At 51.3% G+C, this 17,155-nt stretch overlaps 6 protein-coding genes across 6 annotated transcripts; 5 read left to right on the forward strand and 1 right to left on the reverse strand.

Annotated features, from left to right (window-relative positions):
- Positions 1-819: 819 nt before the first annotated feature.
- Positions 820-2,698, forward strand: JN550_011727 (uncharacterized protein; the record flags this gene model as incomplete). Its single annotated transcript, XM_049310123.1, has 2 exons — positions 820-1,013; positions 1,285-2,698. 2 exons carry the CDS (start codon positions 820-822, stop codon positions 2,696-2,698), a joined length of 1,608 nt encoding a protein of 535 aa, XP_049166353.1.
- Positions 2,699-3,122: 424 nt separating this feature from the next.
- On the forward strand, positions 3,123-4,440 carry JN550_011728 (uncharacterized protein; the record flags this gene model as incomplete). The annotated part of the gene is made up of 3 exons (XM_049310125.1): positions 3,123-3,678; positions 3,800-3,999; positions 4,057-4,440. The coding sequence occupies 3 exons, from the start codon at positions 3,123-3,125 to the stop codon at positions 4,438-4,440; spliced, it is 1,140 nt and encodes a 379-aa protein (XP_049166354.1).
- A 2,115-nt stretch (positions 4,441-6,555) lies between these two features.
- Positions 6,556-9,028, forward strand: JN550_011729 (uncharacterized protein; the record flags this gene model as incomplete). The annotated part of the gene is made up of 3 exons (XM_049310126.1): positions 6,556-7,249; positions 7,304-8,480; positions 8,548-9,028. 3 exons carry the CDS (start codon positions 6,556-6,558, stop codon positions 9,026-9,028), a joined length of 2,352 nt encoding a protein of 783 aa, XP_049166355.1.
- A 256-nt stretch (positions 9,029-9,284) lies between these two features.
- On the forward strand, positions 9,285-10,247 carry JN550_011730 (uncharacterized protein; the record flags this gene model as incomplete). Its single annotated transcript, XM_049310127.1, has 1 exon — positions 9,285-10,247. One exon carries the CDS (start codon positions 9,285-9,287, stop codon positions 10,245-10,247), a length of 963 nt encoding a protein of 320 aa, XP_049166356.1.
- A 661-nt stretch (positions 10,248-10,908) lies between these two features.
- JN550_011731 (uncharacterized protein) lies at positions 10,909-12,537 on the forward strand (the record flags this gene model as incomplete). The annotated part of the gene is made up of 4 exons (XM_049310128.1): positions 10,909-11,038; positions 11,092-11,726; positions 11,793-12,026; positions 12,088-12,537. The coding sequence occupies 4 exons, from the start codon at positions 10,909-10,911 to the stop codon at positions 12,535-12,537; spliced, it is 1,449 nt and encodes a 482-aa protein (XP_049166357.1).
- A 2,093-nt stretch (positions 12,538-14,630) lies between these two features.
- Positions 14,631-17,135, reverse strand: JN550_011732 (uncharacterized protein; the record flags this gene model as incomplete). Its single annotated transcript, XM_049310129.1, has 4 exons — positions 14,631-14,893; positions 14,967-15,493; positions 15,558-16,463; positions 16,531-17,135. 4 exons carry the CDS (start codon positions 17,133-17,135, stop codon positions 14,631-14,633), a joined length of 2,301 nt encoding a protein of 766 aa, XP_049166358.1.
- Between the last annotated feature and the right edge of the window lie 20 nt (positions 17,136-17,155).

The raw sequence follows: 17,155 nt of genomic DNA on the forward strand, positions 1-17,155 counted from the left end.
CTCTTTTTCTGCTGTTCGAACTATTCTGTGAAGTATTCGCAGGCTTAGAGGCAGGTGTTTGACGACAAAATGCTGTAGCTAGATCATGTGACAAACAGATATCTATCTGGTCGAGTGCACCCAGAACGCAGTTATCTTGACTTGCCACGTCAGTCACGTAATCCAGGCGATACAATTTGAAAAAGACTTGGATAGTCCCCATAAGAAATACAAAACCACTTCAGTAATTTGGCTGCTGTTTGCGTAGGGCTTTTCTGCACGTACGTGTACCCCTTTCGGGCTTGGCATACTACCACTGACAGAATTTACTTTTCCGCACACATGACTTTCTCCTTGAAACATTCTATGCAGGTGCTAGATGCGATGAAAAACACGTATCTCAACGCGAAGTTTTGATGTCTCAGCTGAATGTTATAAACGCGAGTACGACCAACAATGCTTTAGCGCTCACGTTAGAGACATTAGTCATTGGCAGTGACCCAATTCAATGGACTATGTAGGCGATGACTGCTTATGTCTCACGTCAGCTGACGATATGCGAGCAGCTTGCAGATGTGGTCAAGATGGGGAATTAGAATACGGAGGGTATTGCTGATTCCTCCTGCCCAAACTATGAAAAGAAGATAAAAATGTGAGGAGAAGGTAGATGGTGGATGCCTGTGGTGATTTATCTAGCTATTTCGCGTTCTGGTTTACACAAGGCTCCCCAAACAAACGAGCAACACGCTACGCAGGCAGCATCGAATAAACAGAATACATGACCCATGGACTAATCATTGAAACGTATCTCTATTTATTGATCATAATTTCTGATTTGCAATGACTAACTCACATCTTGCTACATCTTTTGACTATATTGTCATAGGTGGAGGCACAGCCGGCCTTACGGTTGCGTCTCGCTTGACTGAAGATGCCCTCATCCGTGTTCTGGTGGTCGAGGCCGGTTCGGATAATACGCAGGACCCTCTTGTCCTGACACCAGGTCTTGTCGGTGGACAGTTCGGTCATGAAAAGTATGATTGGAACTTTTCATCCATCCCCCAGGTGCGTGGCGTCAGATCTTATGGATGATTGCTAGATGTCACTAAAATGTTTGCTGTGACTGTAGCCAGCGCTGCACAACCGGCGGATAATCCAACCCAGGGGCCGCCAACTGGGAGGTTCGTCCGCATTGAACTACCAAGTCATCATGTATCCCTCTCGTGCCAACTTAGATATCTGGGGGAAAATGGGGAATGCTGGTTGGTCATTTAATGAATTATCTCCTTACTATGAAAAGTTTAGTACGGTGCACACGCCTGGTCCAAGAGCTCGTGCTGTCACTGGACTAGACGGGTATCATGACGACACGCTATCATTCAATGGACCTGTGCAGGTTTCCTTCAGCGAGGAATACACTTCGGCTGTTCAAGGAGCATGGATCGAAACCTTCAATGCCCTGGGTTGGAACACCACGGCTGACCCGCGAACCGGTAAAGCCATTGGCGCCTTCCAACATCCAGCGAGCATTGATCCTAATACAAAGACAAGAAGCTCGTCAGCAACCGCTTATTATGGTGACGACGTTCGCACGCGAAAGAATCTGGTCGTTCTTACGGAGGCAGTTGTCAAAAAGGTTACGACCAAGAAGCATGGAGACGATGTTATTGCAACAGGAGTTGTTGTCCGAACCGAGGAAACAGACAAAATCATCATCGCGACAAAAGAAGTTATCCTAGCTGCAGGAGCATTGCAGTCTCCTCAGATACTGGAGTTGTCCGGCATCGGTGGACGGGAACTGCTGGAAAGCCAGGGGCTTCCCGTCATCATAGACAATCCTGGCGTCGGGGAGCATCTGCAGGATCACGCTATTGTCTGTCAGAGTTTTCAGGTTGCTGATGGCATCCCATCCGCTGATGCATTCCGTGACCAGTCTCTCGTTAAGGCTGCTGCAGAGCTGTATTTGAAAGACAACGGGGCTGGTCCGCTCGGTATGAGTCCACTGGTCAGTGCTCAACTCTCACTAGTGGATAAGTCAGGCCCAGTCTCCAAGGATGAAAAGAAAGCTCTCTTGGATAGTCACCTCGAACGGAACGTCGAGTCAGACTGCCTCCGGACCGTGATTTTAGAGCCTGATGAGCCCACTGCTCAGTACCTCTTCGTACCATTCCAATCGAACATTACAGCGGATCCCAAGCATCTGAGAGAGTTTCTCACACCAGTACATCCTGAAAACTATATCACTGTCATCACAGTCCTGAACCATCCCTTGTCACGAGGATCTGTCCACATAACTTGCCCTGATATCGATGTTAAGCCTGCGTGGGACCCGAAATACATGTCTCACCCTCTTGACATCGAGATTATGGCACGCCATGTACAGTACGTAGAGAAAATCATCAGCACAGCACCTTTCAGCGCAGCCCTTAAGCCTGGGGGCAAAAGGCTGCCTATCCTTGTGGGGAATCGCCTCGATGACGCCAAGGAGATCGTGCGTCAACGTCAGATCTCCATTTTCCACCCTAGTGGCAGTTTGCCCATGCTGCCGAGAGCACAGGGTGGTGTCGTCAATGAGCGCTTGCTCGTACACGGTTGCAAAAACTTGCGTATAGTGGACGCAAGTATATTCCCCTTGCAGACGGTTGGGACTATTCAGGCTACGGTATATGCTGTGGCCGAGAGAGCTGCGGATTTCATCAAAGAGGACCGGAAGGCATGAGTGAAAGGAGTTTTTCCAGTGACTATGAACGACGAGGACTCTTAATGACTGAATTTGTATAAGTTCCACTTTCTTACGCATCAAAACAATACTGCCCCGGTTTTGGTCTAAGTGTTGAATTAAAAGGGCAACTGCTGTTTGTATGTATCAGTGGACCTATTCGCCCCGCTCCCCCACGGGAATACGTATGATTTTGCAATACAAGCAGTCGGCATATGCTATATTGAGCGATTTGTGTAGAGTTGGGTTGCGCTGTGCCCTCCAAAGCAACACCTAACAAGTAGGGCGGGTTAGCCACTAAGATTGTTGTTGTTCGCTTTTGATAAGTCTGACACTGCTGGCTTGTATGGATACCTGTTCCCGTATTTCATCAATACTCACTGGGCTATAAGAATACGAAGATAAAAAGCTGCAATTCTTTGCCATGTCTGCCGCAGGTAATTGCACCAACGTAAGCAAAGACCTGGATAGTATGCCATCTTTACCCATCAATCAACGGTCCAAGGCACGTGGCCGCGGTGTACTGCTACTACCCGAGAATGAGAAGGCGCAAATAGCGCCAGACGGGGGATTTCATGCCTGGGCTCAAGTCGTATCAGGCCCTCTTGTTGTGGCACTCACGTGGGGCGATGCCTCCAGCTTTGGCGTATTTAAGACCTACTACGAAGGCATCTTGACGCAGTCGCCGTCAGACATATCTTGGATTGGTGGATTTCAGGTCTTCTGCCTTTTATTTATCGCTACACTCTCTGGACGAGCCTCCGACGCAGGTCTGGCGAAGCACATAGTAGCTGCTGGCGCTGTCTTAATTGTGGTTGGCACTTTTACGACAAGCCTGGCTGCCGAGTATTGGCATATCTTTTTGGCGCAAGGCCTCTGCATCGGTGTTGGACAAGGTCTCATGTGGTTGCCAAGCGTGACGCTCTTATCAACGTACTTTGTGCGCAAGAGGGTACTGGCGGTGACCGCTGCAGCAACAGGTACTAGCACGGGGGGAATAATCTTCCCAGCAATGATATAGTACTTAGCACCTAAAATTGGTATGTCATCCATTGGCTCATTAAGAAATCATCAAACGACTGACTTAACTCCAAACGCAAGGCTTTCCGTGGGCTGTCCGATGCATGGGTTTCGTAGTTTTGTTCATGGCGATTGTCATCGTAATGCTAGTCCGCACTCGGATACCTCCACGAAAGTCTGGGCCCCTGATCGAATGGGATGCTTTCAAAGAGCCATCTTCTATGTTATTTACTCTTGGTATATTCCTGTTTTATTGGAGTCTCTATTTTGCGTCCTTCTACGTAAGCTTTGCATATCAAAATCATTGCACTCTGATGAGACTGACTGGCTCCTTGCAGATTCAAGTTTTTGCGATTGAGGTCTTGCACCTCTCCCAGACAGGAGGTGTCAATCTCATTATTATCATCAATGCAGCCGGTCTACCAATTCGTGCACCTCTCGGCTACTTGGCTGATCGATACATTAGACCAATGAATTGCTTGATCCCCTGCGTAGCTCTCTGCAGTATCCTTATGTTCTGTTGGGCGGCGGTCAAGGGAGCTACCGGACTCTACATGTCCACGATTTTCTACGGGTTGGCGTCCGCAGCTGCCATGGGTTTATTTGCTGGCACTGTACCTTCACTCACGAAAGATATGGACAAAATCGGAACGTGGGCTGGCATGATACTCACCCTTATGAGTTTGGGGCTGTTAACTGGGCCGTCTGTAGCTGGTGTCTAGATTTCTGAGTCCAGGGGAGGATACCTTGCTGCGCAACTTTGGGATGGAATATGCTTGCTACTGGGAACGGCAGCTTTGAGCGCGGCTCGCGTCCTTATTGTTAGGTGGGATATCAGACTCAGAATGTAGAGAACATTGAAGCTGAAGATCAGGTGATGTTGGAGACACTATCAAAGGTAATCCCGAGTCACGTGCAAAAGCCTTTGCTGGGTTCCGTCACAGGTATGGCTTCCCACTGGCAATCATGGGAACAGAAAATTCAATATATTCGATGACTAGTCTGAGGTATTCCGTGCTTGCTTGACCTTTTACCGATCCGACTGGGAGGACTGAAGCTTCCTGGCCGACATATCGTTGTTGTATCTCGAGCTATATCAGCCAACAGTGCACCTTCCTATAAGATGCGCAGGGAATACGATCATATAAACTCTCATCAACTATCCAGCTTTGTTCAACCAGACGCTATCAGCTTGACTATGGTTTCGAAGGCTCGAAGTAGTTTGGAAGCCTACATCAACTTATAATAGCAATCTGGCTATATGCGAATTATTTACGGCTTGATGAGCGACCCCAAGATCACAGCAGGTATTTCCGATACATCTATATCAATTGATATTCGAGAAGTGAGGCTTGACAATAGGCGCAGCGCTCCCACCGCGCTGAACGATCTTGTCAATCAGACTTTAGGAAACCACAAACCGGCCTACCGGCCAGACTCTAGAGGCTAGCGTCGGGGGTGATGTTCGGATATATTTGATCAAGGTTTTTGAACGTGATGATGCCGACATAATGGCGTTGTGAGAGTTCGAAAGCCAAGCAGCGCTCTTCAAGCGTATCCCTTCGAACTCTTGTCCAACCCTGGCCTATGGCACGGTACAGGGTGGCCAAAGCGGGTGGCCAAAGAAGGGGCCCTTAAGACCCAGGATTTTCAGAAATTTCCCTATACTCTTGATAAGTTCATTAGAATTTGTTAGACGGAGAGTACTGTGTAGAATGACTTTCAAGTCAGAAATGCAAAGGTGAGTCATTCCAGGGTGACCACTGACCGCAAGTTGTTATCAATTGGCAAGTGAGCTTACTGAGCCTCGAAGTCCTTGTCTTGCGACCTTCTATTTCGGTAAACTACCCCCCTGACACATAATTATGCAAGCGCATGGGTCATTCACGCGGTTTGTGACAGGGGGATGGACCGCTGAGCATGCAGCAATCGAACCCACATAGGTCCATAGTGCACGAAGCGATGGCGAGGTCCCTGCTGCAACGTCCGGACGTCACCGGTCAAGGTCGGTCGAGCAGGTGCAGTGCTTTATTCCTTGCCATATGTTCCCTACCACACGGAGAACATGGCTTTGTCAGGTCTGATGCTGCTGGGCGGCCTTCGGCCCGCAATAGCGGCTGCTTCGTCTGACTGCGTGCCAGGCTAGGTTCTCAACCCATCATGATGCCTTCGTCAGTGCCTCGGTGGTGCTTCGCCATACGAATGTCCGATGTTACTTGAACTTGGTGGAAATTAAACATAACCACATGTAGCATTGAGCCCTGAGGCTCAACTCGTATTTACAGCTCTCGAAGAGGGCAATCCACACGGAGTCAGGGTAGGATCACGTCAATCTCCCAACAACCCTAGGCAATCTGCTCTGACGGGCCGCTTAGTGAGTTACCACTGAGTCTTTGAGCCTCAGCCCTGCATTTATGAACGGACAAGGATAGGATCGTTTGCAGCGCACCCCGATTGGCACGCCGGGCGTCGTACATTGCGCCCGACCAACACCTCCAGAACAAGCCTTATACCCTAATGATCGTGCATAATTTTGGCGCCTGAGATGCCCTTCTCCGGACGATTCCATTGGGCTTATTGGCCAACCTATCAACTTATGTTCTGCAAGGAACTCCAATATTCCCAAAACTGCTGACTCGTGCAGGATAGCAGGGATGCAGAGAAATTGAAACAACGAATCAATTCAACGAGTATTAATCCGTGAGGAGCAGCACTGCTAGCCTATAAGGCGCAGCATAGAGCATATAAACCGTATTGATTACACCGAAGACTGTCCTGGACCTCCTGATCTGCGGAGACATTAAACTCATTTTCCAACCCTGAAAACTGGTATCGGGATGCCCACCTTCAAGATCATATTCGCCCTGGGATTCAGCCTGGTGGCAAGTGTCAAAGGGTCCGACCAGTCAATTCTCGAGAACACATTTATTGTCAAGCTTTCGCAACACTCGGAACTGTCTCACCTAGATGACCGCTCCCCGGACCACCACGAACTGTTCCACAAGCGGGCAACCGATGCCTCCTTGAACTACACAATTAGGCATACTTATGATGCACCAGGGACCTATGTTGGTTTATCCATTCAGGTCTATAGCGGTCATTCTCACGACAGTATCCAAGCCCAACTCTCGACTATATCTGGCGTTGAAGATGTTACGCCTGTATTCAGGATCACGCTACCGGACCCTACTCTCGCGAATTCGACAATCATGGCTGATCCATCGCTGGTCTTCAATGATGCGACTGATATTCATGCGGCCCCAATGCCAAAAGCGGACGCCAATCTTGGCTCTGCTCTACAAATGGGTGGTGTGGATAAACTGCATGCTCTCGGTATCAAGGGCAAAGGCATCAAGGTCGGGATCATTGACACTGGAGTTGACTACAGGCATCCGGCACTAGGTGCAGGCTTCGGCCCTGGCCATAAGATTGCGGGAGGATATTCCTTTTTAGGGGATGATGGGACACATGCCAACAGCTCTGACCCACTGGTTACATGCTTGAGCGCAGGACATGGGACTCACGTGGCAGGTATGTAGGAACAGTACACCCGACTGCATCCTTCCTCGGCTGACCGCGATACAGGAATCATTGGCATGGATCCGCTAGGAGAAACACAAGGATACAACGTGACAGGTGTAGCCCCCGAGGCTGAGCTGTACATGTATCGTGTATTTGACTGCAGTCAATCTGGTGGCAGCGACGACATCCTTGCCGCCATGCTCCGAGCGGAGGCTGATGGTGTAGACGTAGTGAGCATGTCCCTTGGTATCGGACAGGAACTCCCCTCTGGGAATGATCCGCTCACAGAAGTTACCGCCAAACTGCACGAGGCCGGCATAGCAGTCATCGTAGCGGCGGGTAACTCAGCCACGTGGAGCAAGTTTGCGACACAAATGTATTCTGAGGGAATGCCTAGTGAGCTACCAGGAGCAATCGCGGTCGGAGCAATAGCCAACAAGAACTTCCCTCTCGTCTGGACCGTTGTCGACTCTAAGGGATCTGTTATACCATATGCTTCGCTGTGGCCAATTGAGTATCCGGAAGGGGCTGACCTATACATGATCGACGATGGTTGCAATCGGGAGCAGTGGGACAATGCCGTGGCCATGCTTACAGACGAAGGCAAGCTCAATTCAACAGTCATCGGGTTTCGCGTCACAGACCTGTGTCGACCAGCGGATGCGAGAAGCTGCTGCACGATCACAGCACCAGTTTACATGATGGGAATGTACTCCGAGACCAGCGTTCCCTACTATGTGGACTATGACGTCCCTTCGAGTGGTTACTTTGGCACCGCGCACTTCGCCGCGGTGAGTGCGAATGACAGCTTAATCTTGCTGGCAGGATATGAGGCCGCTGGTGGTTATGGGAGCTACAAGCTATTCTTCAACGACTCAAGCTACTCCAGTCCTCCGCAGTTCGTTGGCGGCCAGATGGACTGGTACTCCTCGTTCGGACCCGTCTGGTTGAACTACACGATGAAGCCCCAGCTTTCTGCTCCTGGTGGGCACACTTTATCGACATGGCCGCTAGGACCGCTGGGTGGCTATACCATCTTGTCAGGAACATCCATGGCTACCCCATACGTCTCGGGATCGTATGCGTTGGTCAAATCGCAGTTCCCTGATCTTTCAGTCGATGACATTCTCGCTCTGCTACAGACAAACTCAAAGCCCGTCAAGTGGGTGTGGGACGAGAGCATGCTCTCAGCAACGGTGCAGCAGGGTGCAGGATTGGTCAATCCTTACGATGCCATCATGTCGAAAACCAGAGGGGGCGGCCTATTCCGTGTTCAATACAGACTACATCCACTACGATCGGAACAGTCCTCTTCCCCGAGTTTCCTACACATTGCCGAATGGAGAGACGACCATTGATACCAACATCCTGGTGGTGAACTCCTCGATGGCGTACAAATCAAGCATCAGCCGCGACCAATACACGCGGTCGTACCGGGTTGATGTCTTGCCTGCTGACACGGCGATCAAGCCAAACAAGTACGGGTTTGACAAGACCGTTCAACATGACTATGTCATATCGAAGACGGGACCAAAGTCTTCGATCTTCGGGTTCCCATCCTACGGAACGATTGCCAACGCGACAGGTCTGATCCAGCCGGGGACAACGATCTGGCCGTCAGGCACCGGCGTTACCGCTACAGCCCCGGATGGCACGGTGTACTCGCCCGGAGTCGGAGATTATCGGTGGTTTGTCAGTGTTCTCAGGTGGGGAGGGGATGAGAATGTGCTTGAGGATCACGATACTTGGCTTGGGCCTATTGTTAGATTGGTCGATGGTGCAGTCTAGTGAGATTCCCGAGGTCCTGCTATGTGTGACTAGCATTCTCTTTTGTTCTTTTCTTCTTGTATGCATCTTGAAGTATTACGAATTAGTCGGGAATTGTATTGGGGATTAAACTATACAGTTCCTCTATGCCACTCAATGTGACCTGTATCGAGTTACTGGGTTGCAGAGAGTTTGATATACTGCAGTTGTTACACGCCCACAGAGCAGGATGGCGGGGCACTCAATCGACAGGCCGACGTGATGTCATCGCCCAACCATGACCGGACATTACGAAATGCACATGGGGACATACGCCGGAGCCATGACCCCAAAATCGCACATCCTGCTCACTAGATCACATTCAGCGAGATTCTCGTTTTACAGCGCTGTGAACAAGATGGCCGCGGTAGACACTGGCCTTGACGCTCATGCGTCTGGGGTAGCTGCCAAGCTGGTCTCGGCGCACGCCCTGGAGCACCCAATGAAGCTGTACGCAGGCTGGTTCTGCCCCTTCGTGCAGCGGAGCTGGATCGTGCTAGAAGAGAAAAACATCCCGTACCAGTACGTTGAGATCAATCCGTACAAGAAGGCTGCCGACTTCTTGGCGTTGAATCCGCGGGGGCTGGTGCCAACTCTGGCAGTGCCCATGGACGGGCAAAGCAATGTCCAGAAGCCGCTGTACGAGAGTACGGTTATCTGCGAATATCTGAACGAGGAGTTTTCAGAGGAGAGCAAGTATGGCCCAGACCTGTACCCATCAAGCGCGTACCAGAGGGCGCGGTGCAGGCTGTGGATTGACCATATCGGCACCAAGATCGTCCCGGGCTTCTACAAGTTTATCCAGCACACTCCCGAAAAGGAGTACTCAATCGACCAGGCGCGATCCGACTTCCTCGGCCACATCCAAACGCTCGTCAAGGAGATGGACGACAGCGGGCCGTGGTTCCTAGGCGACAAGTTCAGCATGGTGGATGTCATGCTGGCGCCGTGGGCAAAACGTCTATTCCTCATCGACCACTACAAGCCTGGTGGCCTCTCCATCCCAGTGGACCAGGGCGGCGAGGATGGCGCGGTGTGGAACCGATGGATGCACTGGTACGATGCAGTATCGGAGCGCAAGAGCGTCAAGGACACCTGGAGCGATGAGGAGGACTACATCAAGGCATACCAGAGATACGCAGAGGATACGACGCAGTCGCAAGTGGGTCAAGCTACGCGCAAGGGGGAGAAGTTGCCGTGAGATTCAGATATTACCCATGACTGGCAGGTAGTTAGTTAGTTGGGGATTACTTCTACGAATTGCAGGACTGATCAGACCGACCTCACCCACCCGCCTGACGTATGGATAGTGAAGTGTGCCCAAGATAACCTTGGAATACACTCATGTGCCCAGCTGCCTGGTCATTTACCTACAGTGGGTAGGTAGGTAGATCGGCTCCTGGATGGTACGTTGGATGGAATCCACTGTCTTCCCGACGGGTGTCCTGACATCCATCCTCGACCTGCCAACCCAGCCAACCCAGCCAACCCACCTCCAGCGCGCAGTTCCCACGAACACCTGGGCAGCGGCTGGGTACACTTCATCATCTTACAGGCAGCTGGGGCTAGGACGGCCTGCCGCTAGCTCTACCTGGGCCGCCTCCCCCCCCCCCCTAGGTTGCCCCACCGCCAGCTTTAATTCAGTGGATCTCAGCTGCCGTCCAGCGCCCACAGTCAAGCCAATGGCCCGGCTGGCTCACTGGCTCTCTCTGGTCAGCTCTTCAGGTTCCTTGGCCTGGCTGGCCCAGCTCTCCTGCAGCTTCGCAGCTCTGAGCCTTTGTTTGCTCCGAAAAAAAAATCTCCGCGAGCCATCCACCTGGGCCAACAGCAGCGCTGTGATTCGCGCCTCCAAGTCGTTCGACATGGCGCAATCCACATTCGATGCCAGAACGGCCTCGTTTCTCAACTGGTTCCGAGCCTTGCCGGGTGCGACATTCCACCCAAGCATCCAGATCCAGGACCTGCGGCCTCGCAGTGCCGGCAGAGGCATTGGTACGTCCGTCCTGGCAAGCGCTGAAATTTCCATCCCTGCTTACACAACACAGTTGCGACGGCCGACATCCCAGAGGACACTGTGCTCTTCACAATCCCCAGGAATGCCATCATAAACTCACTAACGTCTGATCTCGCCAAGAGGATCCCCCAGATATTCGAGGACTCGACGACAGGCTTGGAAGATGCCGACAATGAGGCTGATGAGGACGGTGACGCCAGTGGGCCGCCGGACTCGTGGGTCTCCCTCATTTTGGTCATGATTTATGAGTTCCTGCAAGGAGACCAGTCGCGCTGGAAGCCCTACTTCGACGTGCTCCCAGAGCAATTCGACACGCTCATGTTCTGGTCCGAACCGGAGCTCCACGAGCTGCAGGCCAGCGCCATAACGTCCAAAATCGGCAAGGACGAGGCTGACAACATGTTCCGCGCCAAGGTCCTGCCCGCCATTGAGGAACATGCTAATGTCTTCTACCCCCCGGGAGCCCAAAGATTGAGCGAAGACCAACTAATGACGCTGGCTCATCGGATGGGAAGTACCATCATGGCGTACGCGTTCGACCTCGAGAACGATGAAGAAGAACCAGACGAGGAGAATGACGATGAGTGGATGGAAGACAGGGATGGTAAAATCATGATGGGCATGGTCCCAATGGCGGATATCCTGAACGCGGACGCAGAGTTCAATGTAAGTGTGCCCGGACATTTGTATTCATGTTCCCCGGTGGGCGTCGTTTATTCTGACCATTCGCAGGCTCATGTCAACCACGAGGATGAGAGCCTGACTGTCACCAGCTTGAAGCCGATCCCTGCAGGCACAGAAGTCCTCAATTACTATGGCCCCTTATCCAACGGCGATCTGTTGAGACGGTATGGCTACGTCTCTGAGAAGCACTCCCGATATGATGTAGTAGAGCTACCGTGGGATTTGGTACTTTCGGTCCTACAGGAACGCCTCAATCTGGATGACAACCAATGGGGCAAAGCGGTGAGTCATGGTGGCCTTTCACATACACTTCTTACCACAGACATCTCTGACTACGGTGTAGCTCAATGAACTGGAAGATGAAGAGATTGAGGACTGCTTCGTTATCGATAGAGACCTAGACGGCCCCGACGAGAAGGGTGACGTGCATGGTGAGGTTGCTCTTAAGCGACTCCCAGAAGATCTCCTAGAGCAGATCAACACGTTCCTCAAGGCTATCCGGAAAGCAAGCCCAGAGTCAATCCCGGACAAGCGGAAACGCGATGAGATTTCTGTTGCCGCCATCCACCGAGCATTGGAGCTCAGGCTAGCACAATATCCCACCACGGAAGCAGAAGATCTGAGTTTCGCACGGAGTGGGCAAGTGTCGGGCCGACAGGCAATGGCTGTGGCGGTTCGGGTTGGTGAGAAAAACCTGTTGCGACAAGCGATTGACCTGGCCGCCGACAAAATCAACAAAATGAATGGCCCGGGAGATGTTGCAGAACCTACAGCCAAGCGGCAGAAAATGTAGACTGAGATGCACAGTCTATGAACAGCGGATCCCCCGGCCGGAGGGGCTTCTTGATATAGGAGATCATCAGTGCAGCTAGTTGCAACACTCGTCTCACTGACGACGTTTCTTGATAGTTCTGGCCTTTTTCAGTTCACCTGAAAGGCTACATCGCTCACACTCTTCAACCGAGTGTACTGCAGTTTTACTCCTAGAATTCAGTGCTACAAAAGCAAAGCCACTGCCTATTCCCCTTGAAAGGATCAGAATTAGGAATAATATTGGTAATAAAAGATTCTTTTAATCCCACGGACAAGTTGCCCTCTTGTGTGTGGAAACCAAGTCGGAAATGTCGAAAGTCTTTCTAGGTTCTTACGCTTTTGATACAGCACTCATGCACGTTTTCTTCTCCTGGCGCCATTCCACCGATCTGAATCCGTCTAAGTGGTTTATTCCCCTCCAAAAAAACCCAAGTCTTTCTCTGTGACATGAATTCAGCTCTGAGCCGGTCCGTATCATCGTAGTGGTCGGCATATGACCCCTGAAGCGTTCATCGCATACTGCTAGGAAATTCTTGCATCCAACTCTCCAATAATCCCGTTTTCAAAAGATGTAAAGGCGCACACGATGCAAAGACACGATGGCGTAATCAGACAAACTCCATCCCATGCATAGTGTCACGGCGATGCATTAGGTTTACAGAGGTCCGGTTAGACCCCGTGCAGCATCCGGTGTAGATTCCCCTTCTTGTCCCCTTATACGTAAGACGCACAAGATTCAGTCTCTTTAGGAATAGAACCACACCTTTGATACTGATCATACCTGACCTCACATTGGTTTTTTGGACACGTAGGCCAAACGTCTTAAATCATTGGATAAGTGCATATTCAACCAAACATGTTGTTGATATCTCACGAGCTGGTGAAATGTTTGATCTGTCTCTTGTACGAAGTTTACACTTGAGCCGCTACTAATATCAGCATATATCTGCATTATACACTCAACAAGGAGAATCTTATCGGACTGCAAAGCAAAATAGGCTGCTTGTGTGAGCTCGTGACCCAACAGGTAAACATGTGGGCTTTCCAAACAGGAAACGGTCATATGAAATCTTACAAAGGATCATTGGTGGCTCACTCTACTGTCAGATCCCGGGTTCGTGCGACACGATGCTGACGTTGGTCGTGGAGCTTCAGTCGGTCCTAGCAAGGGTTGTGGCGTCAGCTGCTCAAGCTGGTCATGTATCATTTTATTCCAACTAACGAGGGCTCTGCCATAAAAGTCTTTCTTGACGATTCAGCGTACACAGTCACACATTCTTGCTTTAACTCCGTCAGCTTGAACGAAAGATTGCTTACTAGTGTTAGCTACGTCGGGTTCGCTATGAAGTCTATATTTGGCCTCTCCATCTTCGCCTTCTCCTCGGCCATCTCTGCATTTGCGATACGAAGTGACGCTCCCTGGTCTCCTCCGGGACAGAACGATGGTTTGCACCCAAAGCAGGTCTGCTCTGAACCTTCGCGGACCGCATCTTGATTCGTTCGAGAATTAACACTCTTTTTGGCCAATCTTTTGACCCCTTGTGTTCTACCGACTAACCCTTACCTTGTGCCTTCTTACCCAAACCCGATCAGTAAGATTGCACTACACGAAGCACGTTGGATCCCTCGGTAAAGTGAGGGCAAAGACTGCTTCAGCTGTGACGTGAACCATAGGCCTTAAATTGGTCCCGGAGCACCACTCCAGTTCAATATGGTTTACGGCTGACTGGAGCTCTTTTTTAAAAGGTGTCATGGCCCCGGACTATGCCCGGACTGGTGGGGATCACGTGTTATGCACATGACCAAGCCCAAAGAGGGCTCTTCGAGCCCTTCATCTGCGCTCTCACAAAGCGCAAACAGCTAACAGAATCTTCCCTTTTTTTATTAAGATAAATGCTACCAATTAGGACCTACTTCCCCCTTTAAAATAGCATGCGCTATCCCGCATCCAGCGTAGTGTGGTTCAGCACCAAGTATCCGTATACTCTCACCTACACACCGGCGGTCTTGGCACTTTTATGGTTTTTCTTATGCTATAAAACTGATCCTGAATTGATCACCGATTCAGTACTACTACTTATACTTCATGCCCTGCTGGAGTTTCTGAAGTTTGCTGTCTGGCGCAGTCGTGAACGCGCAGTGTCCGACATCCCCCTTTGCGTGCACGACTCCCCATTGAATCGGTAAAATATAGCCATGTTCCCGGTCTCCCTCGAGCACATGGCATGCGGCGCTGATGGCACGGCTATTCGTCGAGACCATGCTCATGGTGCCGTCGTACTTGCGCGCCCCAATCGCAACAATGCCAACAACCAGAGTCACCCCTACGAGAATTGCTGGCGGGGCCGGCGTATTAGAGAATCATGACCAGGACATATTAAGGACTGATAGAAATACAGAGCGGCTTACTGATAAAGATAGCAATGGGGCTATACCCGCAAGTGGAGAATGAGTAAGTGCTGTCGTACCGACCATCGGGGTCGATAGCCGTGATACGAGCCAAGAACAGGCTCTGAGAAATCAGCCAGTGCATCATGCCCGAGGACGCATAGAGCGGGATCCCGTAGCGCAGCGGGAGGCTGATGAAGTAGCTCGACCGCTGGATGCCGGTCGGCTCCGACACGCGGAGCGGCTTGCGCTTCCCGGGCTTGTGCATCAGGCTGAACTCGCGCTGCACCATGAAGGTGCTGAGCATGGCGTTGTAGAAGACGTAGATGACGGATATGAGGAGCTGCGGCAGGTTGGCGAGCAGCACGTTGGAAATCAGGCCGGCAGGATCTGTTCGTGGAAGGCCCAGCACCAGATAGGTGAACGGCGTCAGCGCGCCGAACCCCAGCTTCCAGAGACTGGCCATCGTGACGTCTATGCTGCGGTGGCGGAGAGAGTGCACCGCTATGCCTAGTAGGCCGCTGGTGATTGCTAAAATCAGGGCACAGCTGTGTGATGTCAGTTTCCACCAAGACTCCGCCTTCTGCTTGGGATGCCCCGGGGGTTTCTTACATGAACAGGAGGATGAGCCACCTCTTCAGACTGGCGGACGACATCCATCTTCGCTCCTTGTATGTCCAAGTTCGGGCCTCCTGAGAAGGCATCGGATTTTGCTTTCTCAATCTGTTGGCCCAGGTTCGGTGTTGTAAGAAATCCTCCTTAGGAGCAAGGCACATATTTTCAGTTGTGGGATCCGGCCTGCGCATGAAGGACGCGATGGCATCGCCGAGAGTATACAAGATTTGATCCTTCATGGCTTGCTGTCTCTCCTCCACAGTCTGGCCGGGTCGGTCTCTGTTCTGCCATCTTCTCATGACCCAAACACAGACCATCACGCTTGCTTTGATCAGATTCAGTATACAAATGGTAAACATGATCTGCGGTGAGTATTCGAAGCGACAACGGCTTACCGAGCCACTTCTTGGCTGGACAAGACAATGCGATACTTCGTAATGGGGCGGTCCGAGGTACCAGGTGGTTACAGGAGTGCTGGGCGAGTTGGCCACGAAGGATCCAGTGCCGTTTCCGAGAGCCCACATGTTCTTGGCCCAGTCGTCATAGCGAGGAACAACGGAGACATACATGAGCAGGCTCCCGCTCTCTGGGACCTGTACGCTTTCATTCTTGACGAAAACCAGTCCGTTGCTTTGGGGAGCCCAGTAATCATCATACAAATCGAAGCATGCAGAGGTATTTAGCAGTTCGTATGCCCCTGACATGGCTGCTTGTTGCATCTGTTTCACGATGTTCATGTAGTTCTGCTGCGGGTTGACCCTGCCATCGTCCCACCCGTAGTCTCCTTCTCTGTTACGTTCAGCAGTGGTGAGATTGAAAGACGAGCCGTTGAGGAATGAATCCTTCACGACGGCAATGGTGTAGTCATTTGATGCCAAGGACTGGAATACTGCTGAGTTATACCTTGGCCAAATCGTTAGCAAAGTTTATTGCTCGCCCTTGGCAGCCGCCATGCAGCGTGGTCACTTACAGAAGATGGAGGGGAACAGAACTAAAGGCCAGCAGTACCCATGTGAACTTCCTCCATCCGCCGATGTATCGAAGATTTCTCAAACTTGGCACCCCGATGTCCAGCCAGGTGTTTTGTTCATGTGCACTATCGACGTCTCCGCGTGTGGGCGCAGCCTGGAGCTGCATGCAGTAATTCGAGGCGGACAACAGTCCCGTGCTCAGCAGGTTGATCAGGAGATGGATCCACCGATCGAGTCGGGTGACGGTATCACAGTCGCCGCTGTAAATGAGTCCCACGCCATTCTGACTTCCGTATGTCGACACGGCAACCAAGGTTAAGATGATGTTGACAAGTAATATCACAACAACGATGGCAATCTGCAGCACGAGCGCACGGCTCCGCCTTGACAGCCATATGCGCCAGCTTTTCTGCTCGTCGTCGTTGATCTGCGGGAACCACCACGACAAGGTTTCCCTCTCGGCCAATGGCTCTGCTTCAATTGTCTGAGCCGAGGGTTTTCTCTCGATAGCCTGCTCTTCTACAAGAGGCGGGACATTGCTCTCCACCGTCTCATCGTTTGGTGTGTTGTTGGTAATATCGTGAGTGGCGAGACTCTCTGCCATGGGGCCTAGGCGGTACGTGA

This window comes from Neoarthrinium moseri (assembly GCF_022829205.1).
Source record: "Neoarthrinium moseri strain CBS 164.80 chromosome Unknown scaffold72_Wmoseri_CBS_16480, whole genome shotgun sequence".
Taxonomy (NCBI): domain Eukaryota; kingdom Fungi; phylum Ascomycota; class Sordariomycetes; order Amphisphaeriales; family Apiosporaceae; genus Neoarthrinium; species Neoarthrinium moseri.